Source organism: Oncorhynchus clarkii, chromosome 26 (genome assembly GCF_045791955.1).
Source record: "Oncorhynchus clarkii lewisi isolate Uvic-CL-2024 chromosome 26, UVic_Ocla_1.0, whole genome shotgun sequence".
Lineage (NCBI taxonomy): Eukaryota > Metazoa > Chordata > Actinopteri > Salmoniformes > Salmonidae > Oncorhynchus > Oncorhynchus clarkii.
The window spans coordinates 15731979-15751333 of record NC_092172.1 but is presented as its reverse complement, the minus strand read 5'-3'; the positions used below and the strand labels follow the sequence as shown (position 1 = coordinate 15751333).

At 43.4% G+C, this 19355-nt stretch overlaps 1 protein-coding gene across 1 annotated transcript; it reads right to left on the bottom strand.

Moving 5' to 3' along the window:
- Positions 1-2795: 2795 nt before the first annotated feature.
- On the bottom strand, positions 2796-7901 carry LOC139385185 (uncharacterized). Its single transcript, XM_071130283.1, has 5 exons — positions 7880-7901; positions 5229-6247; positions 3734-3923; positions 3228-3394; positions 2796-2961 (listed from the first exon to the last, which is right to left on the bottom strand). Exons 1-5 carry the CDS (start codon positions 7899-7901, stop codon positions 2812-2814), a joined length of 1548 nt encoding a protein of 515 aa, XP_070986384.1. The 3' UTR covers positions 2796-2811.
- Positions 7902-19355: the final 11454 nt, after the last annotated feature.

Here is a 19355-nt window from a genome sequence, read left to right as displayed (position 1 = left end):
TTTGCCAAGGATATCGATCTTCCCTTGCTCTGCTTTCGCTCATAACCATGATCAATAGGCGTGATGTTCGCAAGCAGTGAAAAAAATCATGTTCTGATTTTCACTGATGGCTAAACCTCCTGTCCACAATTGTAGAGTATGGTACAGCTCCAGCCGGTCTGTATTGCCTGTATGAGTCTGGATAATGGACAGACAGCTACCAGGGACTGGATCCACAGCCTATTATGGTCACTCTAGAACTCAAAATTATGATAATTGGTGTGTTGCTATGGATAGATATGGGTGATGTTCGCAATGTGAGAGTACTGAAAGGTGGGCATGACGTACTGTATGTTATATGAGTGTGGTGACTCTTAGAGCACATGAATAACACATTTTATGAGCTAAATTTGAAGACATTTCCTTCTTTGCTGTCTGTTTTAATGGGTGAACCCTCTTGAGGGTGACAGTGACGTAGCCTTCAGCAATAGTTGATACTGTCTTGACAAATAAGCAGAGATATCCAAAACCTTTTGGAGGTATGTGCACTCCATGCTACTTTCTCAAATCCTGTGAATCTCTCTCATTTGACCATAATCCTGAAACCTGTACTCCTGTTTAGATGTAGTGCAGGCAACAGTATGTTTCTACTGTGCAGGATCAGCAAGGGTTCACACAGATTTAAGGGAATGAGAACAGATGATCAAACACCCATTAAGATACCTTGTCTGGGAAAGTGGCAGATTAGAAAACATTTAAAATGAAACAATGCCACTGTGGTATCACGTGAAGGGCTTTCATAGAAATCACAGATCAAACCTTATCGCACTGTTTACATTGGCATGTTTTAGTTCTACTAGATTAAACCCATATAGAATGTATCTTTTCTTCAAACTCTCAACTCCTACTCCATCATAGACCATTCAACAGTAAAGATGTCCTGTCTGTCACATTCAATATAAGTGCTATATAAGTGATTGAGCTATAAATTGATATCCGGGACCATGATTTCAGTGACACATACAGTAGTAGAAAGGGCAGCAGTTACACAACGTGTGAAACCAGTGTGAAATGGCTAGCTAGTTAGCGGTGCACGCTAGTAGCATTTCAATCGGTGACGTCACTCACTCTGAGACCTTGAAGTACTTGTTTCCCTTGCTCTGCAAACATCATGGCTTTTGTGGAGCGATAGCTAACAATGGTTCGTACGAAGCAGTTGTTGATGTGTTCAGAGGGTCCCTGGTTCGAGCCCAGGTTGGAGCAAGTAGAGGGACGGCAGCAACACTGTTACATATGGATATTTCTAACCATCAAAAGGGCATGCCATCAGAAATACATAAGAAACAACGGCAACGACTGAAGGTTGAGTTCTACAAGTCTTTCCATATCAGGCATTTTACTCCACTAGTCAACTGTGGTATTTTTTTGTAATAATGTTAGGTACATGTAATATTCTAGTGCATGGGACATATACTATCTATAAATATGACAGAACCTATGGTACCTTCATCACATCACTTTCATTCAGAGACACATGTCAACTGTGAGAGCTTTCTCTGTTAAAAAGCATCAATATGCAGTTTTAGCAAGACAAGACAGGCATTTCATTTGTAAATGCTGATTAAAAGAATTCGAAGTCCCATGAAAGAATGTGTACAGTATAAGTCCCTTAAAAAGCATGCCTACACAGTTACAGTGATCAATTGATGGCTGATTGATGTACGCAAATGGCTTTTCAGACTCCTGTCTTCATGAAGGTGCTTGGAGGGCTTCTCTGGTACAGGCTTGATTATGTCCAGGTAAAGATATATGGTATGTAATGATTCAGGCCAACACCTATACAAGTACTGCACATATGTCTGTTATCATCCTGCCACCGTGGATGGTGGATGAGTAGTCCATGACAGAGTACAGCGTATGATGATCAATATCACTTTTTCAATCACGCTAATGTCTAGCAAAGATCCCAATCATGCAAGTAGCACAGACCACAAGTACCACAACACAAACAAAGCAAACAGAGATCAATGCTGGGGACAAATACTGACACAGAACGTCACAGTAAACTACAACTAGAAGTGTTTTGGCCATGACTTAAGAATCATTGACAGTAGAGCAAATTCAGACAATGGTCTTTAAAGCTGGAATCCTTAGTTGCTACACCCATTTTTGGACTTATAAATGAATGATACAGTATATACCCATTGATTCTTGAAAAATCTAACTTGGTAATGCCTCAATGAGCTTAGTTAAACTGTCCTACTCCATCAGAACCCAAAATACAAGCTTATTTTACATCAGTGTTTGTAAACAATGTAAATGTAAACAAACACTGTATAGCCTCAAAACATGGTTAAAACTATCATTTTGATATCATGGATGTTAAGTCGTGACTATGAATTTGAGAGCGGTTGTCTTTCTCCAGGCTCATCCCTCAGCCTTTTACCAAAACACAGGTGGGGTGTCCGCTTTGCTGTTGTTTCAATTAAGGATTCCAGCTTTAAAGATGTGTGGGACTGACAGATTGTCCTCTATGATACAAACAGCACCAACACATAACACAAATGCATGCAACTGGTATCATACAGCAGTAGTGGCAGTCAGTCCTGTGGCCTGTATCTCACTGTTAGGTCAGTGTGGAACAGTAAGTATCAGTTACTACAGGTCTAAATGCAATGACATCACAATATGTTTACAGGTGCCACCACTGATAGTCCATTTGCTGTTCGTCCTTTGTGCGTGTCCCATTAGTCTGGCAAGCCCTCTATCACCTGTCCTCTCTCCAGCAACGTCCTGACCCTCCTGACACAGGTAGAGGTCAGCTATAAAGTCCTAAAAGACTGCTGGTGTGATGGGGTGCCAGTGCGCTGTCTCCACCTGTCCCTGCCTGCACATGTCCCTCCAGTGTCCCTGTCCTGCCTCCGGGGCCTCGCAGCCAATCAACACACGGCCCAGCATGCTGCTCTTCGTGTAGAGCCGCCCCTGTTGAAAAGATAGATGTTTTGTTGGTTGCTCTCTGACCATATACAGTAAAGTAGTCTGAGACATTTCTGAGACATGTCTTTTGTAGAAAAATAACATACAGATGTACATACAGTTGTAAGACGCAAATGCACAGAAGATACATTTGATGGAAGACATAATTGAGGATGTAATAAAAACTGTGGACAAACAAGTAATTACATTATCTGTTATTACATTATCCATGGTAGCACTCTCCTAATTCTTCACCACTGAGTCATTCCTACCTGCATGATGATGAACTCCAGAGCAAGAGGCAGCTGAGTAATGTCACCAACAGGCAGGTCAAAGAGAAAGGGAGCGTTCCACACAGCGTTGTGTCCCCCCGCCCCTTTGGTCTCCTTCGTACTGATCACCTTCCCATCCTGACGCAGGTTGATGACTACGTAGTGATCTGTAGGGACATGAGAGCAACAATCAATATGAAAAATGGAGAGAGAGCGAGCGAGAGAGAGAGGGGAAATGACAGGAGGCCCATCAGTATCTGTAATCTCATAAGGAGCTCAATCAGGGCTGCAGGGGCCTGGGAATATGACTGTGACTAAGGCTGGGACTAGATATGGGATTGTGAGGTTGAGGGCTTGACTGGGGTGGTTCTAAATAATGGCTCAGTGGCTTAAAGCATAGTGCCGGCAACACCAGAGTTGTGGTATTGATTCCTGCATGTGTATCACTGTCAGTGTCGACAGTTCTGTATGTTGCTTGGGATGAAAGCTAAATGGACCTATCATACCTGCTGCTCCTGGCATCCGGGAGAGTTTGGCCAGGTTCTCAGCCTTGCGGACCATCACCTTGATGCGGTGGGCCAGTGTCTGGTACTGCAGCAGAATGAAGAGCTGACCCAGGGCCCGTGGAGCAGCACAGAGCGAACTCTTCCTACGACCTAACGTCTCCTGGGAACTCATACTCTGGGAGGGGAGAGGCTGAGTTAATAGGAAGAAGAGACGAGCACAGTGTGTTGTTGTTTTATTAAGCACATGTTCTTCTTTGTGTCCTGAGGTAACTAAAGTAGAACACACAGCGACACAACGACATGTTGTTGCCGCTAAATTATCATCCTTAAGAATCTCGTCTTTTACCCCATGAGGTTTCCATGAGATTCATGACATAAAAAGCACAACGAATCTCATTAGTTGCTTATTTAGAGCCGACAGCACCCTGGGCCCAGACCTAGTGAGCATGCAGCTGTAAGCCTGCCTGTGTTTGTGAGACCAGTGGAGTCTAATGGGAGATCACCCAACAAGGGAGACATCACTTGCTTTGTCTCTCAGTCAGTATGTCCCATCAGGCTAAAGCATGACATTGCACAGTCAAATGCTGAGTAACCTGTAAGTGGGCTGACGAACCCATTGATTCCGGACGTCACAAACTAAAGTGACCATCCTGTCTGTATTCTGCACCAGCTACAAACCCTGCCACATCAGTCCCTGGCCTCCCACATCATGTCAACAATAGTGTTATAATGCTAACGGGTTACAGTAATATGGCAACTTTCATCTGATCTCATTGCACCACTACAGTACCATTAGAGATCACAACTACATCATCACACCACCTATCAGCTACCATCTCTCTAATTCTATTCGTTTTCTCATTGGGTGATAACTCATTGAGCTTCATACATGTACAGCATGCATGACATCTCTCTGTGCCTTGCAGCTGAGATCAGAGGTGCCTGCATGCTGCCACCCAGCCTCACGCAGAGATCCACTGATAAGACATGGTGTCTACATAATGTCCATTCATACATCACCGTGCTCGCTCAGCCCAGCGCCTGAGGTCTAGCTCTGTCCCTCTCACCCACACCCTCGCCAGCTCAGGCTGTCAGTAATGCCTTCTGGCACAGCCGCCACAGCACCACAGAGGACACGGCCCACTGCTCACTGCACTCCACATGTTTGCTCTCCAGTCACAAACTACAATGTCACCATGTCCAACAACAGTGGAAAAGCTGCTAATGGCCCAGACCTTGTTCTGATTAGACTAGCCTGACACATTCCCTCATAGATAAAACACGATATGGACTATTCATAGCCCCAGTGTGTGTAGTTTTTCTGTGCTTAAAGTTAACTGAAAAAAGAGGTCTAAGATGGTGGGGAAATGTTTAGATAGTGATTGTGAGGCTATAGTGCCCATAGAAATAGAATGACTATACAGTATATCTATCTTGTTGTTCTATTTCTATGATAGTGCCGTAGGCTTGTAAAATGACGGGCATAATGTGTTACCTTTTTCAGCCTACTCCTGGTGGGGGTGAGCTCCCTGGTGTAGGGGACAGTTGTGTCTGGCTCCCAGTCCATCTCCCCACAAGGCATCTCCAGCTCCCCCAGCGCTGTCTCTCTCAGGCCTGAGAAGTCCCTGCTGAACACAGCCAGCCGGAGGGTGCAGGCACGGAGCTCCTCCACAGAGCCCACCTGTAGCACAAGGCTCTGGCACTGTATCTCTGGGCTGAGGCTGAGCCGCCGAGACGCCCCCTGCTGGGGTGAGGGGCAGAGTGGGGGCAGGCTGGCTCGTACGAACACCCCACTGCGCCGCCGTGCCCCCCCGGATAGGCCCATGATGTTGGTGGTCAGAGTGCCCCGTGCTGGGGAGAAGAGCAGGGAGAAGTGCAGGAGAGGAGCAGGCTTGGTGGGGATGGATAGGGAGCTGGAGCCGTACTGTGGCTGGGACAGCTCCCCCTGAATGCCAGGAGACTGCATGGCATTGCCAGGGCTGGTCAGGCGGCTCTGTTCGCTGTACAGGAAGTTGTCACCGGTCACGGTGCAGCGGCGTTCCAGCGCCCGACGGGTCTTGGAGACTAGGCCCAGTTTGGAGATAGAGGGCAGGGAGGCACGGCCATGGCCTGAAGGCTTGTAGTGGGAGGAGGAGGACACACTCGGGGTGCTGAGGCGACGCATGGGAAAGCAGGACCTGGGGGAGGACCTCAGCTGGGAGGAGGATGACCGGTGGCGAGGTTCAAAGGGCAGGGCGGTGAGGTCATCCTCAGAGGGGGAGGAGCTGCTATTGGGGGATGGGAGGTCCAGGACATCCCCGTCTAGCTCCTCATACTGCTGCTTGATGGGTAAGGTGCCAGAGGAGGGGGTCAGGGACACGGTAACCCGTTCACAAGTGGCTGAGGAAGGGGATATTGCTGCCTCTTTGTCCTCTGGTGGATGATACTTCCCTCTCCGCCAACACAGTAGACAGCCCAGCACCAGGCAGAAGCAGAAGACTGCCAGACCCACTGCCAGCAGAATCTGCAGGTGGACTGGACACAGGAGGGGTTACGTTTCAATTACATTAGTGACTGAAAAACACAGAGAGTGAAAAAGAGAGCGAGAGAGAGGCCACCATCAATTTTCTCCTATTCATTATGAATCATTGAACATAATTCTATTTACCTTATTTATTTGCCAATACAGCCCTTAATTTATTATGTTTCTACACCCGTCATCCATTATGAGATTAAACAGGAAATGTTTTGGGTCCTAATCCTAACTAATTGTCCTCTATTGGAAATGGAAATTATGGGCTTTGATTTAAACCAGAGCAGCAGACTGATCTGAATGCGGTGGAGTCACATTTCCTGCTTTCCTGAGGCTTAGTACATGTGTAGGAGGCGATATCAGCTCTCATCTCATCTCACTTGACTACAGATTTATAAGCAATGTAATTGGGACACCAAGGGATGGTACCCTATTACTTCTTTAGTGCACTACTTTTGATCAGGGCCCTAGTCAGAATCAATGCACTATAAAGAGAATAGGGTGCCATTTCAGACACCAAAAAGTAACTTGTCCTGTAACATAAACACTTTGTGACAGACAGTCTCTGACTATGACTCATCCATCAGGCCCAATCTGTTTGATTGAGAATGAGAAGCTCTAAAAATATATATATATTTTTTCAAGGAGAATGTGAACCATCACTCTGATCAAGACTCACCAGGGCATGAGCCATTCAGAGACATTATCATGGCCAGATGGTGGATGGAAAAGATGAAGGCTCTCTACTGTGGACAGTGAGCCGATGATCCTTATCAGGAAAAATATTATTGCCTGGTGTAATTTATTGCACGGGTCCATTTTAGTCATTGCTGAAACACAGCCATTGATAAGACAGCTACTAGCCTAATATAAAAATTGTTATGCAGTCTGTTACCACAAATGAAATACAGTATGCTTCAAGCTAGTGTTATTAGACATTACAGGGTCAGGGATGATGTTGTTAGCCAGTTTACATACATCTCTAAAGTGAAGGCAATGCCTCTTATAAAGAACTGCGCCAGCTAATTCCTATGCTAATATGACTACAAGGAAATCTGTTGGTAAATTCTAAAACAGAGAGCAAGCGATTTCCTGTGTCTCTTTGCATTACATGGCCTGCTAAACCACTACATATCAAAAAGAGGCAGAAAAAGCCCAAATAAAATGAATACTATTTAATACATTATTTTATATAGCAACATGTATGCATTTATAACCAGATGTATATAAACTACACCAGAACATTTCCACTAGTCATTTTTAGCTTACACAATTGAATTTAAATTAAATCCTTTAAAAGGTGTACCACATTGTTACTGTATTAGACGTCATCTTCATGCTGTTGGTATTTCCTGCTGTTTGCAACCTGTTGGTCCTCGATGTCTTCATCAAATAATATTTACAAAGCCACGTAAAATTGTGTATCTATTAGTATGCAAACTATGCACCACCTTAACAGAAGTTGAATTATAAATTAATAAATTGAGATCTGGTTTTCATAAAGTATTAAGCTTGTCATTTTTTCCATCTTGAGATGAAGACAAGCAAATTCACAATAAGACATAACTCGTATCAATTTAACTTGAATTTCAAAGTACAACAGAACTGACCAAAATTATAATTACGTTTCTTACCTCCAAGAACATATTGCGTCATTTTTTAGATGTTATTTTTATATTCCACCGACATCACTGTGAACGCGGTTTGTGCGTGAGATCCATTCCCGCTTTATCCTGGGAATTTCCTTAGCACAGTGGGTCACTGCATTGACATGACAGACCGGCCCTTTAAGCCAATCAGAGGAGTCGGTGACTAAGCTTTTCTTCATATTCTATACGTGGGAGTCCGTGGGAGGATATGTTGGACTAAAAGTAAACCATTGCTGCTAATTAGCATCGTATATCTTGTTGACAATATTATCTAATACAAACGTAGCTTGATACAAAAAGCCAGATAAAGTTATTAATGAAGCATCATCTGACATTTTAAGGCATCAATTCAATAATCATTAAATAGTGTAGCCTCATTAGAGAATACACACACACACTCTGTGTATGACTCACAGAGAAAGACCAAAGGCTGCGCCAAGAAAGCTGTCTTTCCTCAGATCTCACTTATCCTTTATTAAATGGTACAGGCATTTTGCCTACATGGTACCCATTACTTAGAAATTGTCATCTCCCATCATCTGCAACTACCTCTCCCACTCTCTGTCCTGTGTCAACCCCCTCCTCAATTCCCTCTCACATTCAACATGGACACACACACAAACACACAAGCAAACACACACACACACACACACACACACACACACACACACACACACACACACACACACACACACACACACACACACACACACACACACACACACACATGCAGTATGATGCCCTTCCTAATGTATCTCCCCCTTGTATAGGGAAAGACAGTGATGAATATCTATTTAAAGTATGCAGGCTCTTGGCTTTGGGCAGAAAATGCATCCTACTCCTCTTTGTGAAGAAGCTTCCCTGACTCTTTGAGAGGTAAATGAGTAATCATTGTAACAGTCTGCCTGCGTGTGCGTGTGTATGCGTGCGTGTGTTGTCAGTCCCTTTCAGATTTCTTTATTTCTCAATGTAAGACACAGCAAATCCAATTAGTTATCATGTATTCACATGAAGACAATCCATCATGTCATCTTCATATGCCATCACCACTGTCCAGCCTTCTAGACTGCACCAAGCAACTAGTGTACGGTTATTTTAATTTCATAAGAAGATTCCTTCCAACCACATCCACTTTCATGCTCTGTAAACCTTTATGATGATTAATAGGTCAATATTTCCTTATCTCTAATGACCTCAGTGGAAAGAATGCACAAGCCTGCCTGCTGATGGCAGCACACATCATATGGTTTAAAGTTAGAGTTTGATTGTCTATGAAGCATGTGTGTTGTGCTATGGATATAATCCCTTGAATATGATCACGGCCATATAGTAAAAACATTAAATCAGAATAGATCAACAGAAGAACACTGCCTTGCCTAAAGTATTTTGTGAACATTTTGAAAAGCGTTTGCGTGGGAGCTAGATAATCTGTTCAGTGAGTACAGATGAATAGGCAGGCATAAATCTAATTCTAACCATTTTAGCTATGTTTAACAGTGTGAGTCAAATGTTTGTTCTTGTTGCACAATCAGCAGAGCTACCAGACAAGCAGTCACTGTTGTGTGAAAGGTACATCATGCACATTAGAGCAATATCAACAATATTTCAGGTGTTATAAATATCCAGGAGCCTAGTTAATTCAACACTCATACTACCAACTGGGGTAATTTTGATCCCAGAGGCACGTTTTTGATCATAGCCCAAATTCTTCAAAATTTCTTGACTTTGTCAATTAACTTGTTAATAATACATCTAAATCATTGTTTAGTGTTTCTGAATAAAAAAAAATGCCCCCCATTTTGACACCAGCCATAAAAACAGAATTCTGCCTAATTTAGTAGATAGGAACTTTATTTGAATCTACAGTTAACTGCCAAAATAAAGGAAACACCAATATAAAGTTTCTTAATAGGGCTTTGGGCGACCATGAGCCACCAGAACAGCGCCTTGGCACGATTATTTCACCAGAAATTCCATAATTTTGAGTTTTGCTGATACTAATAATACTTGATTAATAATCTAAAAGTATCTGGTTTTAAATGTACTTAAGTACAGTGGTAGAAAAAGTACTCACGTGTCATTCTTTAGTAAAAGTACAAAGTAAAAGTAAATGCATCAAATTCCTTATATTAACCAAACCAGACCTCACGATTTTCATATTATTTTTAATTATGGACAGACAGGGGCACAATCCTACACTCAGATATCATTTACAAACACAGTATTTGTATTCGTGAGTCTGCCAGAACAGAGGCTGTAGGGATGACAAAATGTTATATTGATAGGTGCCATAATTCTGTCCTGCTTGAGCATTCGAAATGTAACGAGTACTTTTCGGTGTCAGGGGAAAATGTATTGTGTAAAAAGTACATTCTTTTCGTTATGAATGTAATGGAGTAAATGTAAAAGTTGTCAAAAATATCAATAGTAAAGTAGAACACAGATACCCCCAAAAACGACTTAATAAATAGTACTTAAAAGTATTTTTACTGAAGTACTTTACACCACCGCTCAAGCCCCACCTGTTTAGCTACAAAAATGATGTACCAGTCAAAAGTTTGGACACACCTACTCATTCTTTATTTTTAGTATTTTCTACATTGTAGAATTATAGTGAAGACATCAAAACTTTGAAATAACACATATGGAATCATGTAGTAATCAAAGAAGTGTTAAACAAATCAAAATATATTTTATATTGAAGAGTCTTCAAAGTAGTAACCCTTTCCCTTGATGACAGCTTTGCACACTCTTGGCATTCTCTCAACCAGCTTCACCTGGAATGCTTTTCCAACAGTCTTGAAGGAGTTCGCACATATGCTGAGCACTTGTTGGCTGCTTTTCCTTAACTCTGCGGTCCAACTCATCCCAAACCATCACAATTGGGTTGAGGTCTGGTGATTGTGGAGGCCAGGTCATCTGACGCAGCACTGCATCACTCTCCTTCTTGGTCATATAGCTCTTACACAGCCTGGAGATATGTTAGGTCATTGTCCTATTGAAAAACAAAATGATAGCCCCACTAAGCGCAAACCAGATGGGATGGTGTATCGCTGCAGAATGCTGTGATAGCCATGCTGGTTAAGTGTGCCTTGAATTCTAAATAAATCATAGACAGTGTCACCAGCAAAGCACCGCCACACCATCACACCTCCTCCTCCAAGCTTCACGGCGGGAACCACACACGAGGAGATCATCCATTCACCTATTCTGCATCTCACAAGGACACCGAGGTTGGAACCAAAAATCTCAAATTTGGACTCTCTGACCAAAGGACAGATTTCCTCTGGTCTAATGTCCATTGCTCGTGTTTCCTGGCCCAAGCTTGTCTCTTCTTATTATTGGAGTCCTTTAGTAGTGGTTTATTTGACCATGAAGACCTGATTCACGCAGTCTCCTCTGAACAGTTGATGTTGAGAACTCTGTGAAGCATTTATTTGGGCTGGAATTTCTGAGGCTGGTAACTCTAATAAATGTATCATCTGCAGTAGAGGTAACTCTGGGTCTTCCTTTACTGTGTCTGTCCTCATGAGTTATACAACATGATACAACATGATTCCATATGTGTAATTTCATAGTTTTGATGTCTTCACTATTATTGTACAATGTAGAAAATAGTAAAAATAAAGAAAAGCCCTGAAATGAGTAGGTGTGTCTAAACTTTTGACTGGAACATATGTCATTTGTTGCTGTCAAAAATCAGTTTGCAAACAATGTAAAAAAATACCAACATGGTCCGTTTTTTGCTTTCTTGAGTAAGGCAGCCCAAAATGCAGGTGTTTCAGCCTAGCTCAGTGCTTTCTGTGGTTGTGGGGCAGCCAGCAGAAAATACAGAGTGTATAGGTTGGTAATATTCTCTAGTTGGGCCGTGATTGGCTCAGTGTTCTGTCATTGATTGGGACATTACGTCACCACAAAATCTACAGGGAGAGCTCGGATATTCAAGCCCCTTGGGTGCTCAAGTTCATTGGCCACAGATAATATTACGTAAAATCTTGTTATGTCTACATTAGCTTTGATTGGACTGACTTTCAAAATCTTAGCTAGCAAGCTAGTAGTCATCATCATGAATCAAGTCAGCAATCTACTGACAAATCCTTTTCAATCCTTGTCACATGAAGAAAATTACGAAGAGAAATTATAGATAAAACCTATCGATGCTCATTGGCCATTGGACATAAACATTACACAAGTTGGAAATCGCAAATTCCACAATGAGTGGTTTGGAAGGAATCAGTGGGTATCTGCAAGCATTGCAAAGCAATCACTAGCCTGCTATTCAGTGGAGTGGGTGTGTGGTCCAAGTTTGTGTTTAAGGGTCTCTTTCCCAAGCTTAAAAGAATAAACATTCAACATTGGCCATGCTGTCAATCCAGCATGATTTATATTGTGTTCAAAACAACTGGAAACTGGGAACTCTCAGACTTCAGTAAGTTTAAGACAACTGGGAACTCTGAAAAAAATGAGCTCTGACTGGGAAAATACGTTTTCAACGGTAATCCAACTTGGAATTCCAAGTCGGGAACTCGGGCCTCTTTTTAGAGCTCCGACCTGAAGATCACTGACCTCATAATTCGTCTTTGTTTTTTTCAGAGTTTCCAGTTGTCTTGAACTCACTGAAGTCTGAGATTTTCCAGTTCTGGGTTTCCAGTTGTTTTGATCGCGATAGAAGTCATGCTGGATTGACAGCATGGCCAATATCGAATGTTTATCCTTTTAAGCTATAATTCCAGAGAATGCCAGACGAAGGACCGCCGCACCTCCTTCCTGTTCAAGTGAGCACAGCACAACAAGCACAACAAGGTGAGTCCAAAAATGTATGTATCGGCCATGTATCGTGAGATTTTGAGTTAAAACCTCCTTCCATCAGCAAGGGCATTGAAGATGAAACGTGGCTGGGTCTTTCAGCATGACAATGATCCCAAACACACCGCCCGGGCAACAAAGGAGTGGCTTCGTAAGAAGCATGTCAAGGTCCTGGAGTGGTCTAGCCAGTCTCCAGATCTCAACCCCATAGAACTCTTTGGAGGGAGTTGAAAGTCTGTGTTGCCCAGCAACAGCCCCAAAACATCACTGCTATAGAGGAGATCTGCATGGAGGAATGGGCCAAAATAGAAGCAACAGTGTGTGAAAACCTTGTGAAGATTTACAGAAAACGTTTGACCTCTGTCATTGCCAACAAAGGGTATATAACAAAGTATTGAGATAAACTTTTGTTATTGACCAAATACTTATTTTCCACCATAATTTGCAAATAAATAAATTAAAAATCCTACAATGTGATTTTCTGGATTTTTTTTTTTCTCTAATTTTGTCTGTCATAGTTGAAGTGTACCTATGATGAAAATTACAGGCCTCTCTCATCTTTTTAAGTGGGAGAACTTGCACAATTGGTGGCTGACTAAATTATTTTTTGCCCCACTGTATATAGTAAACAACAATAACGGGTAAAAATAACATGGCTACATACAGGGAGCACCAGCACCGAATTGATGTGCATGGGCTTGAGGCAATTGAGCTAGCTATATGCATATAGGATGTACAACAGGATAGATAATAGCCTGAGCTGTAGCAGCAGTGTGTGTGTGTGTGTGTGTGTGTGTGTGTGTGTGTGTGTGTGTGTGTGTGTGTGTGTGTGTGTGTGTGTGTGTGTGTGTGTGTGTGTGTGTGTGTGTGTGTGTGTGTGTGTGTGTGTGTGTGTGTGTGTTGGGGTGTCAGTGTAAGTACTGTGTTTGTGTAGAATCCAGTGGGTGTGCATAGAGTCAGTGCCAGGAAGTTTGTTAAAAGAAGGGTAGCTTGTTTAGTAGTCATATAGCTTGAGGGTTGAGGCTGTTCAGGGTTGGTTCCAAACTTAGTGCACTGGTACCACTTGCTGTGCGGTAGCAGAGGGAACAGTCTATGGCTTGGGTGGCTGGAGTCTTTCAAAATGTTTTTTGGCCTTCCTCTGACACCGCCTGGTATAGAGGTCCTGAATGGCAGGGGGCTCGGCCCCAGTGATGTACTAGGCCATACTCACCACCCTCTGTAGTGCCACGCAGTTGCCGTTCCAAGCGGGGATGCATTTAGTCAAGATGCTCTCAATGGTGCAGCTGTAGATCTTTTTGAGGCTCCTGAGGGGGAAGAGGTGCTGTCGTGCCCTCTTCACAACTGTTTGGGCGTGTGTAGACCATGTTAATTCCTTGGTGATGTGGACAGAGAGGAACTGCTCCACTACAGAGAGGACCCGCTCCACTACAGCTCCATCGATGTGGACACAAAGGAACTTGAAGCTTTCGAACCGCTCCACTACAGCCCAATCAATGTTTCATGTAGCCACGATCAGCTCCTTTGTCTTGCTGACGATGGGCGAGAGGTTGATGTCCTGGCACCACACAGCCAGATTTCTGACCTGTAGTCAACGAACAGCATTCTTACATAGGCATTACTTTTGTCTAGCTGGGTCAATGGGAAAGGGGATATCTACTCAGAGACAACTGAATGCATTCAATCGAAATGTGTCTTCCACATTTAACCTAACCCCTCTGAATCAGAGAGGTGCGGGGAGCTGCCTTAATTGACATCCACATCATCGGTGCCGGGGAACAGTTGTTGTTGGGGGTTAAACTACCTTGCTCAAGTGCAGAACGGCTGATTTTTCCACCTTGCCGGCTCTGGGATTCGAACCAGGGTGTCTTCACTGGCCCAACGCTCTTAACCGCTAGCCTACATGCCACCCCACTATGGGAGGGCACTGTGGAGTGCAATAGAGATTGTGTCATCTGTGGATCTGTTGGGGCGGTATGCGAATTGGAGTGGATCCAGGGTGTCTGGGATGATGTCGTTGATGTGGGCCATGACCAACCATTCAAAGCATTTCATGGCTATAGATGCGGGTGCTACGGGGTGATAGTCATTTAGGTAGGTTACCTTGGCGCTCTTGGGCACGGGGACTATGGTGGTCTGCTTGAAATGCCAGTGAAGACACTTGCCAGCTGGTCAGTGCATGCTCTGTGTACGTGTCCTGGTATTCCATCTGGCCCCGTGCCCTTGCAAATGTAAACCTGTTTAAAGGTCTTACTCACAACAGTTACGGAGAGCACGATCACACAAGTCGTCTGGAACAGCTCATGCTCTAATGCATGGTTCAGTGTTGCTTGCCTCGAAGCGAGCATAGGAGGCATTTAGCTCATCTAGTAATCTCGCCTTGCTGGGCAGCTCGCGGCTGGGTTTCCCTTTGCAATCTGTGAAGGTTTGCAAGCCCTGCCACCTCCGTTGAGTGTCAGAGCCGGCATAGTAGGATTCGTTCTTAGTCCTGTATTGACACATTGCCTGTTTGATGGCTCGCCGGCGCGATTTCCTATAATCATCCCGATTAGTGTTCCGCTCCTTGAAAGCGGCAGCTCTAACCTTTAGCTGTAATGCCTGTAATCCATGGCTTCTGGTTGGGGTATCTACATACGGTCACTGTGCGGACAACATCGTTGATGCACTTATTCATGAAGCCAGTGACTGATTTGGTAAACTCCTCAACGTTATCGGACAAATCCTGGAACATATTCCAATCTGTGCCAGTGAAACAGTCATGTAGCTTAGCATCCACTTCATTGGACAACTTCCATATTGAGCGCATCGCTGGTACTTCCTGTTTGAGTTTTTGCTTGTAAGCAGGAAGCAGGAGGATAGACATATGGTCTGGTTTCACAAAGGGAGGGCGAGGGAGGGCCTTGTATGCGTTTCTGTATGTGGAATAAAGGTGATCTAGAGTTTTATCACCTCTAGTTGCACAGGTGACATGCTGATAAAAATGTTGTTTAAAACCTCTTAAGGATCCGGCCCCTTTAAAAAAATGTGCCTACCAAAATCTATCTGCCTGTAGCTCAGGACTGAAGCAAGGACATGCATATTCTTGATACCATTTGAAAGGGAACCCTTTGAAGTTGGTGAAAATGTGACATAAATGTAGGAGAATATAACACATTAGATCTGGTAAAAGACAACACAAAGAAAAAACATGCATTTTTTGTATTTTTCTGTACCATCATCTTTGAAATGCAAGAGAATGTATTATTCCAGCCCAGGCGCAATTTAGATTTTGGCCACTAGTGTATGTGCAACGTTTTAAACTGATCCAATGAACCATTGTATTTCTGTTCAAAATTTTGTATCAAGACTGCCCAAATGTGACCAATTGGTTTATTAATACATGTTCATGTTCATAACTGTGCACTCTCCTCAAACAATAGCATGGTATTATTTCACTGTAATAGCTACTGTAAATTGGACAGTGCTGTTAGATTAACAATAATTTAAGCTTTCTGCCAATATCAGATATTTCCGTGTCCTGAGAAATGTTCTTGTTACTTACAACCTCATGGTAATCGCATTAGCCTACGTTAGCTCAACAGTCCCGCGTGGGACCCACCAATCCTGTAGAGGATAACGGATTTCAGTTTCCTTGCATTAAAATCACCAGCCACAACAAACGTTGCCTCTGAATGTGCATTTTCTTGTTTGACTCTTTTCAAAGTCCACAAAGTAGTTGTTTTGGCTGACCCATGCTGAGTTGCTCCATTCCACAGCTGAAATAATCGCTCATTCAGTGAAGTGGCAGGTGCTCTGGGCCATTATGGCGATGTGATGTGGATATCCCGATGACTTCTCAACAATACCCTCTTTCTATTCTGTAATCTCTCCAGGACTGTAATCCCTTCTCCCTTGCAGAGAGGGGGAAGCTGGTGGGGTGGTGTAGGCACATTACCAATGAGCCAAGTGTCAGTTGTGACGACCCTCCCACTCTGTCTGCCGTATTTTGTCTTTGTTCTTGTTTCCTTGTTAGGATGCCGGTGGGCGGAGTTGAGAGGGTCGTCAGCTACATGGGAAACACCTGGGCCCAGGTGTTTCCCAGGATAAATACACCCCTTCCCCATTCATGGAGGAGACTCTCTCCATGCAGACATTTGTAGATTGTGTTGTGGTTCTTGGTGGCCTTTTGTTTGTTTGTTTGCTTTGGCACCTTTCAACACCCTGCATTATCACATTCATGCATGCAAAACACTCACTTACACTACTGATTACTGATTACACACACCATTGTATATTTTCCTTAGTTGCTTTAGTTAATAAATATATATTTTGTTACTCCTTATCTCCACGTTGTCTCCCTTTTGTTACGGGCTTTGAGCCGGTTCGTGACACAGTGAAGAAAGATTTGTTCGTCCTGCAGTTTTTATCTCTGGTCAGGTTTCTCTCATAACTGCAGTCTTGTACCAGCTCCCAACTCTCCCCACTCCATGCCCAATCCACAAACACGGTCAGCACAATTCCCCCTCCCTTTCTTTTGTGACCTGCAAGCTGTCACTTCCATTAGCAAGTTCCGGTCTGCGGACTGAAGAGATGTATCCTTACTCACTCTGCTGCAAACCACCTGCACCCACTTTCTCACTGCCATTCAGAGAATCAGTGAACTCTTCACTGGCCCATGGCCAGCATTTAGATTGCATTCAGTGTTCACCTCAATTACTGCTATGGAATACAATTTGTGTGTGTGTGTGTGTGTGTGTGTGTGTGTATGTGTGTGTGTGTGTGTGTGTGTGTGTGTGTGTGTGTGTATGTGTGTGTGTGTGTGTGTGTGTGTGTGTGTGTGTGTGTGTGTGTGTGTGTGTGTGTGTGTGTGTGTGTGTGTGTGTGTGTAAAAAAGAGGGGGTATAGCAGTTCAATGTCTTCTGTATTGTCCACATATAGGAATGTGATAATATGATCCAGAATATCAAGTCTTTCATATCTTGTAGGACTACTTTATTAACAACGCTGCAATGCTGGCTGCTGTTCCATTCCACTCCACATTCTATCCAGATCCAAATTACACTATATTTAAAATGGAGATACACTGAGTGATAGAATATTCTAATGATTGTGTCCACAGTCAGTTTAAAAAAAACATGTTTGCAGGTGGGGAAAACCCTCAAACCTATATCATGTTATCCAAGTACTGTAACATCAAACTGAGAGATGCAGGGTCATCACTAAACTGGGATAATGCTGCCATCTATTGGTCAGCAGTAAAAAAAGATATATTTTACCCCACAAACAAATAAAAACATGGATGTTTCCCTCTGAGGAAATACTGGTTCACTTACTCCTTTGACCCACTAAAAGGGTCATTGTTGTTTAAAGGGGAATGGAAACACTTTAGGAAGTAAAGCTAAGCAAAGATATGCATTCAATCCACTAACATTAAGTATGTGCATTTAACATAGAAACATCTTTATTTTTTGTATTTTGATCTTGAACAACGTTTATTAGGTATGAGTAGTGACGTAGAGCTAGTGATGTAGAGAATTGTCATAGTAATGACTGGTGCCAATGTCTCATTGGAAGTAATAAGCAAATTGTGAGTTTTAGAGACTGTGGAGGCTAGTGGCAAGTCCCCCACATTTTTGAGGTACCCCTACCCGAAGTATAACAAAGCACAACCATGTTTATCCATATCTCTAAGGTATCCACTATATGAAATGGATGGTTGTATAAAAACATTCTACTGCAAAAGTGGTTAAATTAAATAGATAGTGACACAACCCCTTAACTCAAACAGTATTTTGGAAGGCATTTGTTTTCATTGCTAACTGTACAAAATAATATGCTCATATTGACAATTTGAAGAGCATTTATCATTATGTAGCTGGCTAGTGATAGCTATTTAACAGTCTGATGGCCTTGAGATAGAAGCTGTTTTTCATTATCTCGGTCCCAGCTTTGAGGCACCTGCACTGATCTTGGCTTCTGGATAATAGTGGGGTGAACAAGCAGTGGCTCAAGTGATTGATGTCCTTGATGATCTTTTTGGCCTTCCTGTGACATCGGGTGCTGTAGGTGTCCTGGGGGGCAGGCAGTGTGCCCCGGGTGATGCGTTGAGCAGATCGCACCTCCCTCTGGAGATCCCTGCGGTTGTGGGCGGTGCAGTTGCCGTACCAGGCGGTGATACAGCCTGATAGGATGTTCTCAATTGTGCATCTGTAAAAGTTTGTGAGAGTCTTAGGGGTCAAGCCGAACTTCTTCAGCCTCCTGAGGTTGAAGAGGCGCTGTCGTGCCTTCTTCACCACACTGTCTGTGTGGGTGGACCATTTCAGATTGTCAGTGATGTGTACGCAGAGGAACTTGAAGCTTTTCACCTCCTCCACTGCGGTCTCGTCGATAGGGGTTAGGGGTGTGCTCCCGCTGCTGTCTCCTGAAGTCCACGATCAGCTCCTTCATTTATTTGACATTGTGGGAGAGTTTTTTTTCTTCCTGGCACCACTTCCTGAGGGCTCTCACCACCTCCCTGTAGGCTGTCTTGTCAATGTTGTTTATCATGTTATGTCGTCTGCAAACTTGATGGTTGGAGGTGTGCGTGTTTTGTTGGCATTGAGGGAGAGGTTGACGTCATACAGACCTATAACGAGGAACGCCCACAATGTGTTTTGTGCTTAGTAATGAGTCTCTCATA

What these genes read in the sequence shown, in the direction of transcription:
- LOC139385185 (XM_071130283.1), bottom strand. Translation starts at nt 7,901, where the DNA reads ATGACGCAATATGTTCTTGGAG. An exon ending in CCGGATGCCAGGAGCAGCAG is followed by an intron (nt 3,395 to 3,733) that starts GTATGATAGGTC and finishes ATGTCCCTACAG; the next exon opens with ATCACTACGTAGTCATCAAC. An exon ending in TGGAGTTCATCATCATGCAG is followed by an intron (nt 2,962 to 3,227) that starts GTAGGAATGACT and finishes TCTTTTCAACAG; the next exon opens with GGGCGGCTCTACACGAAGAG.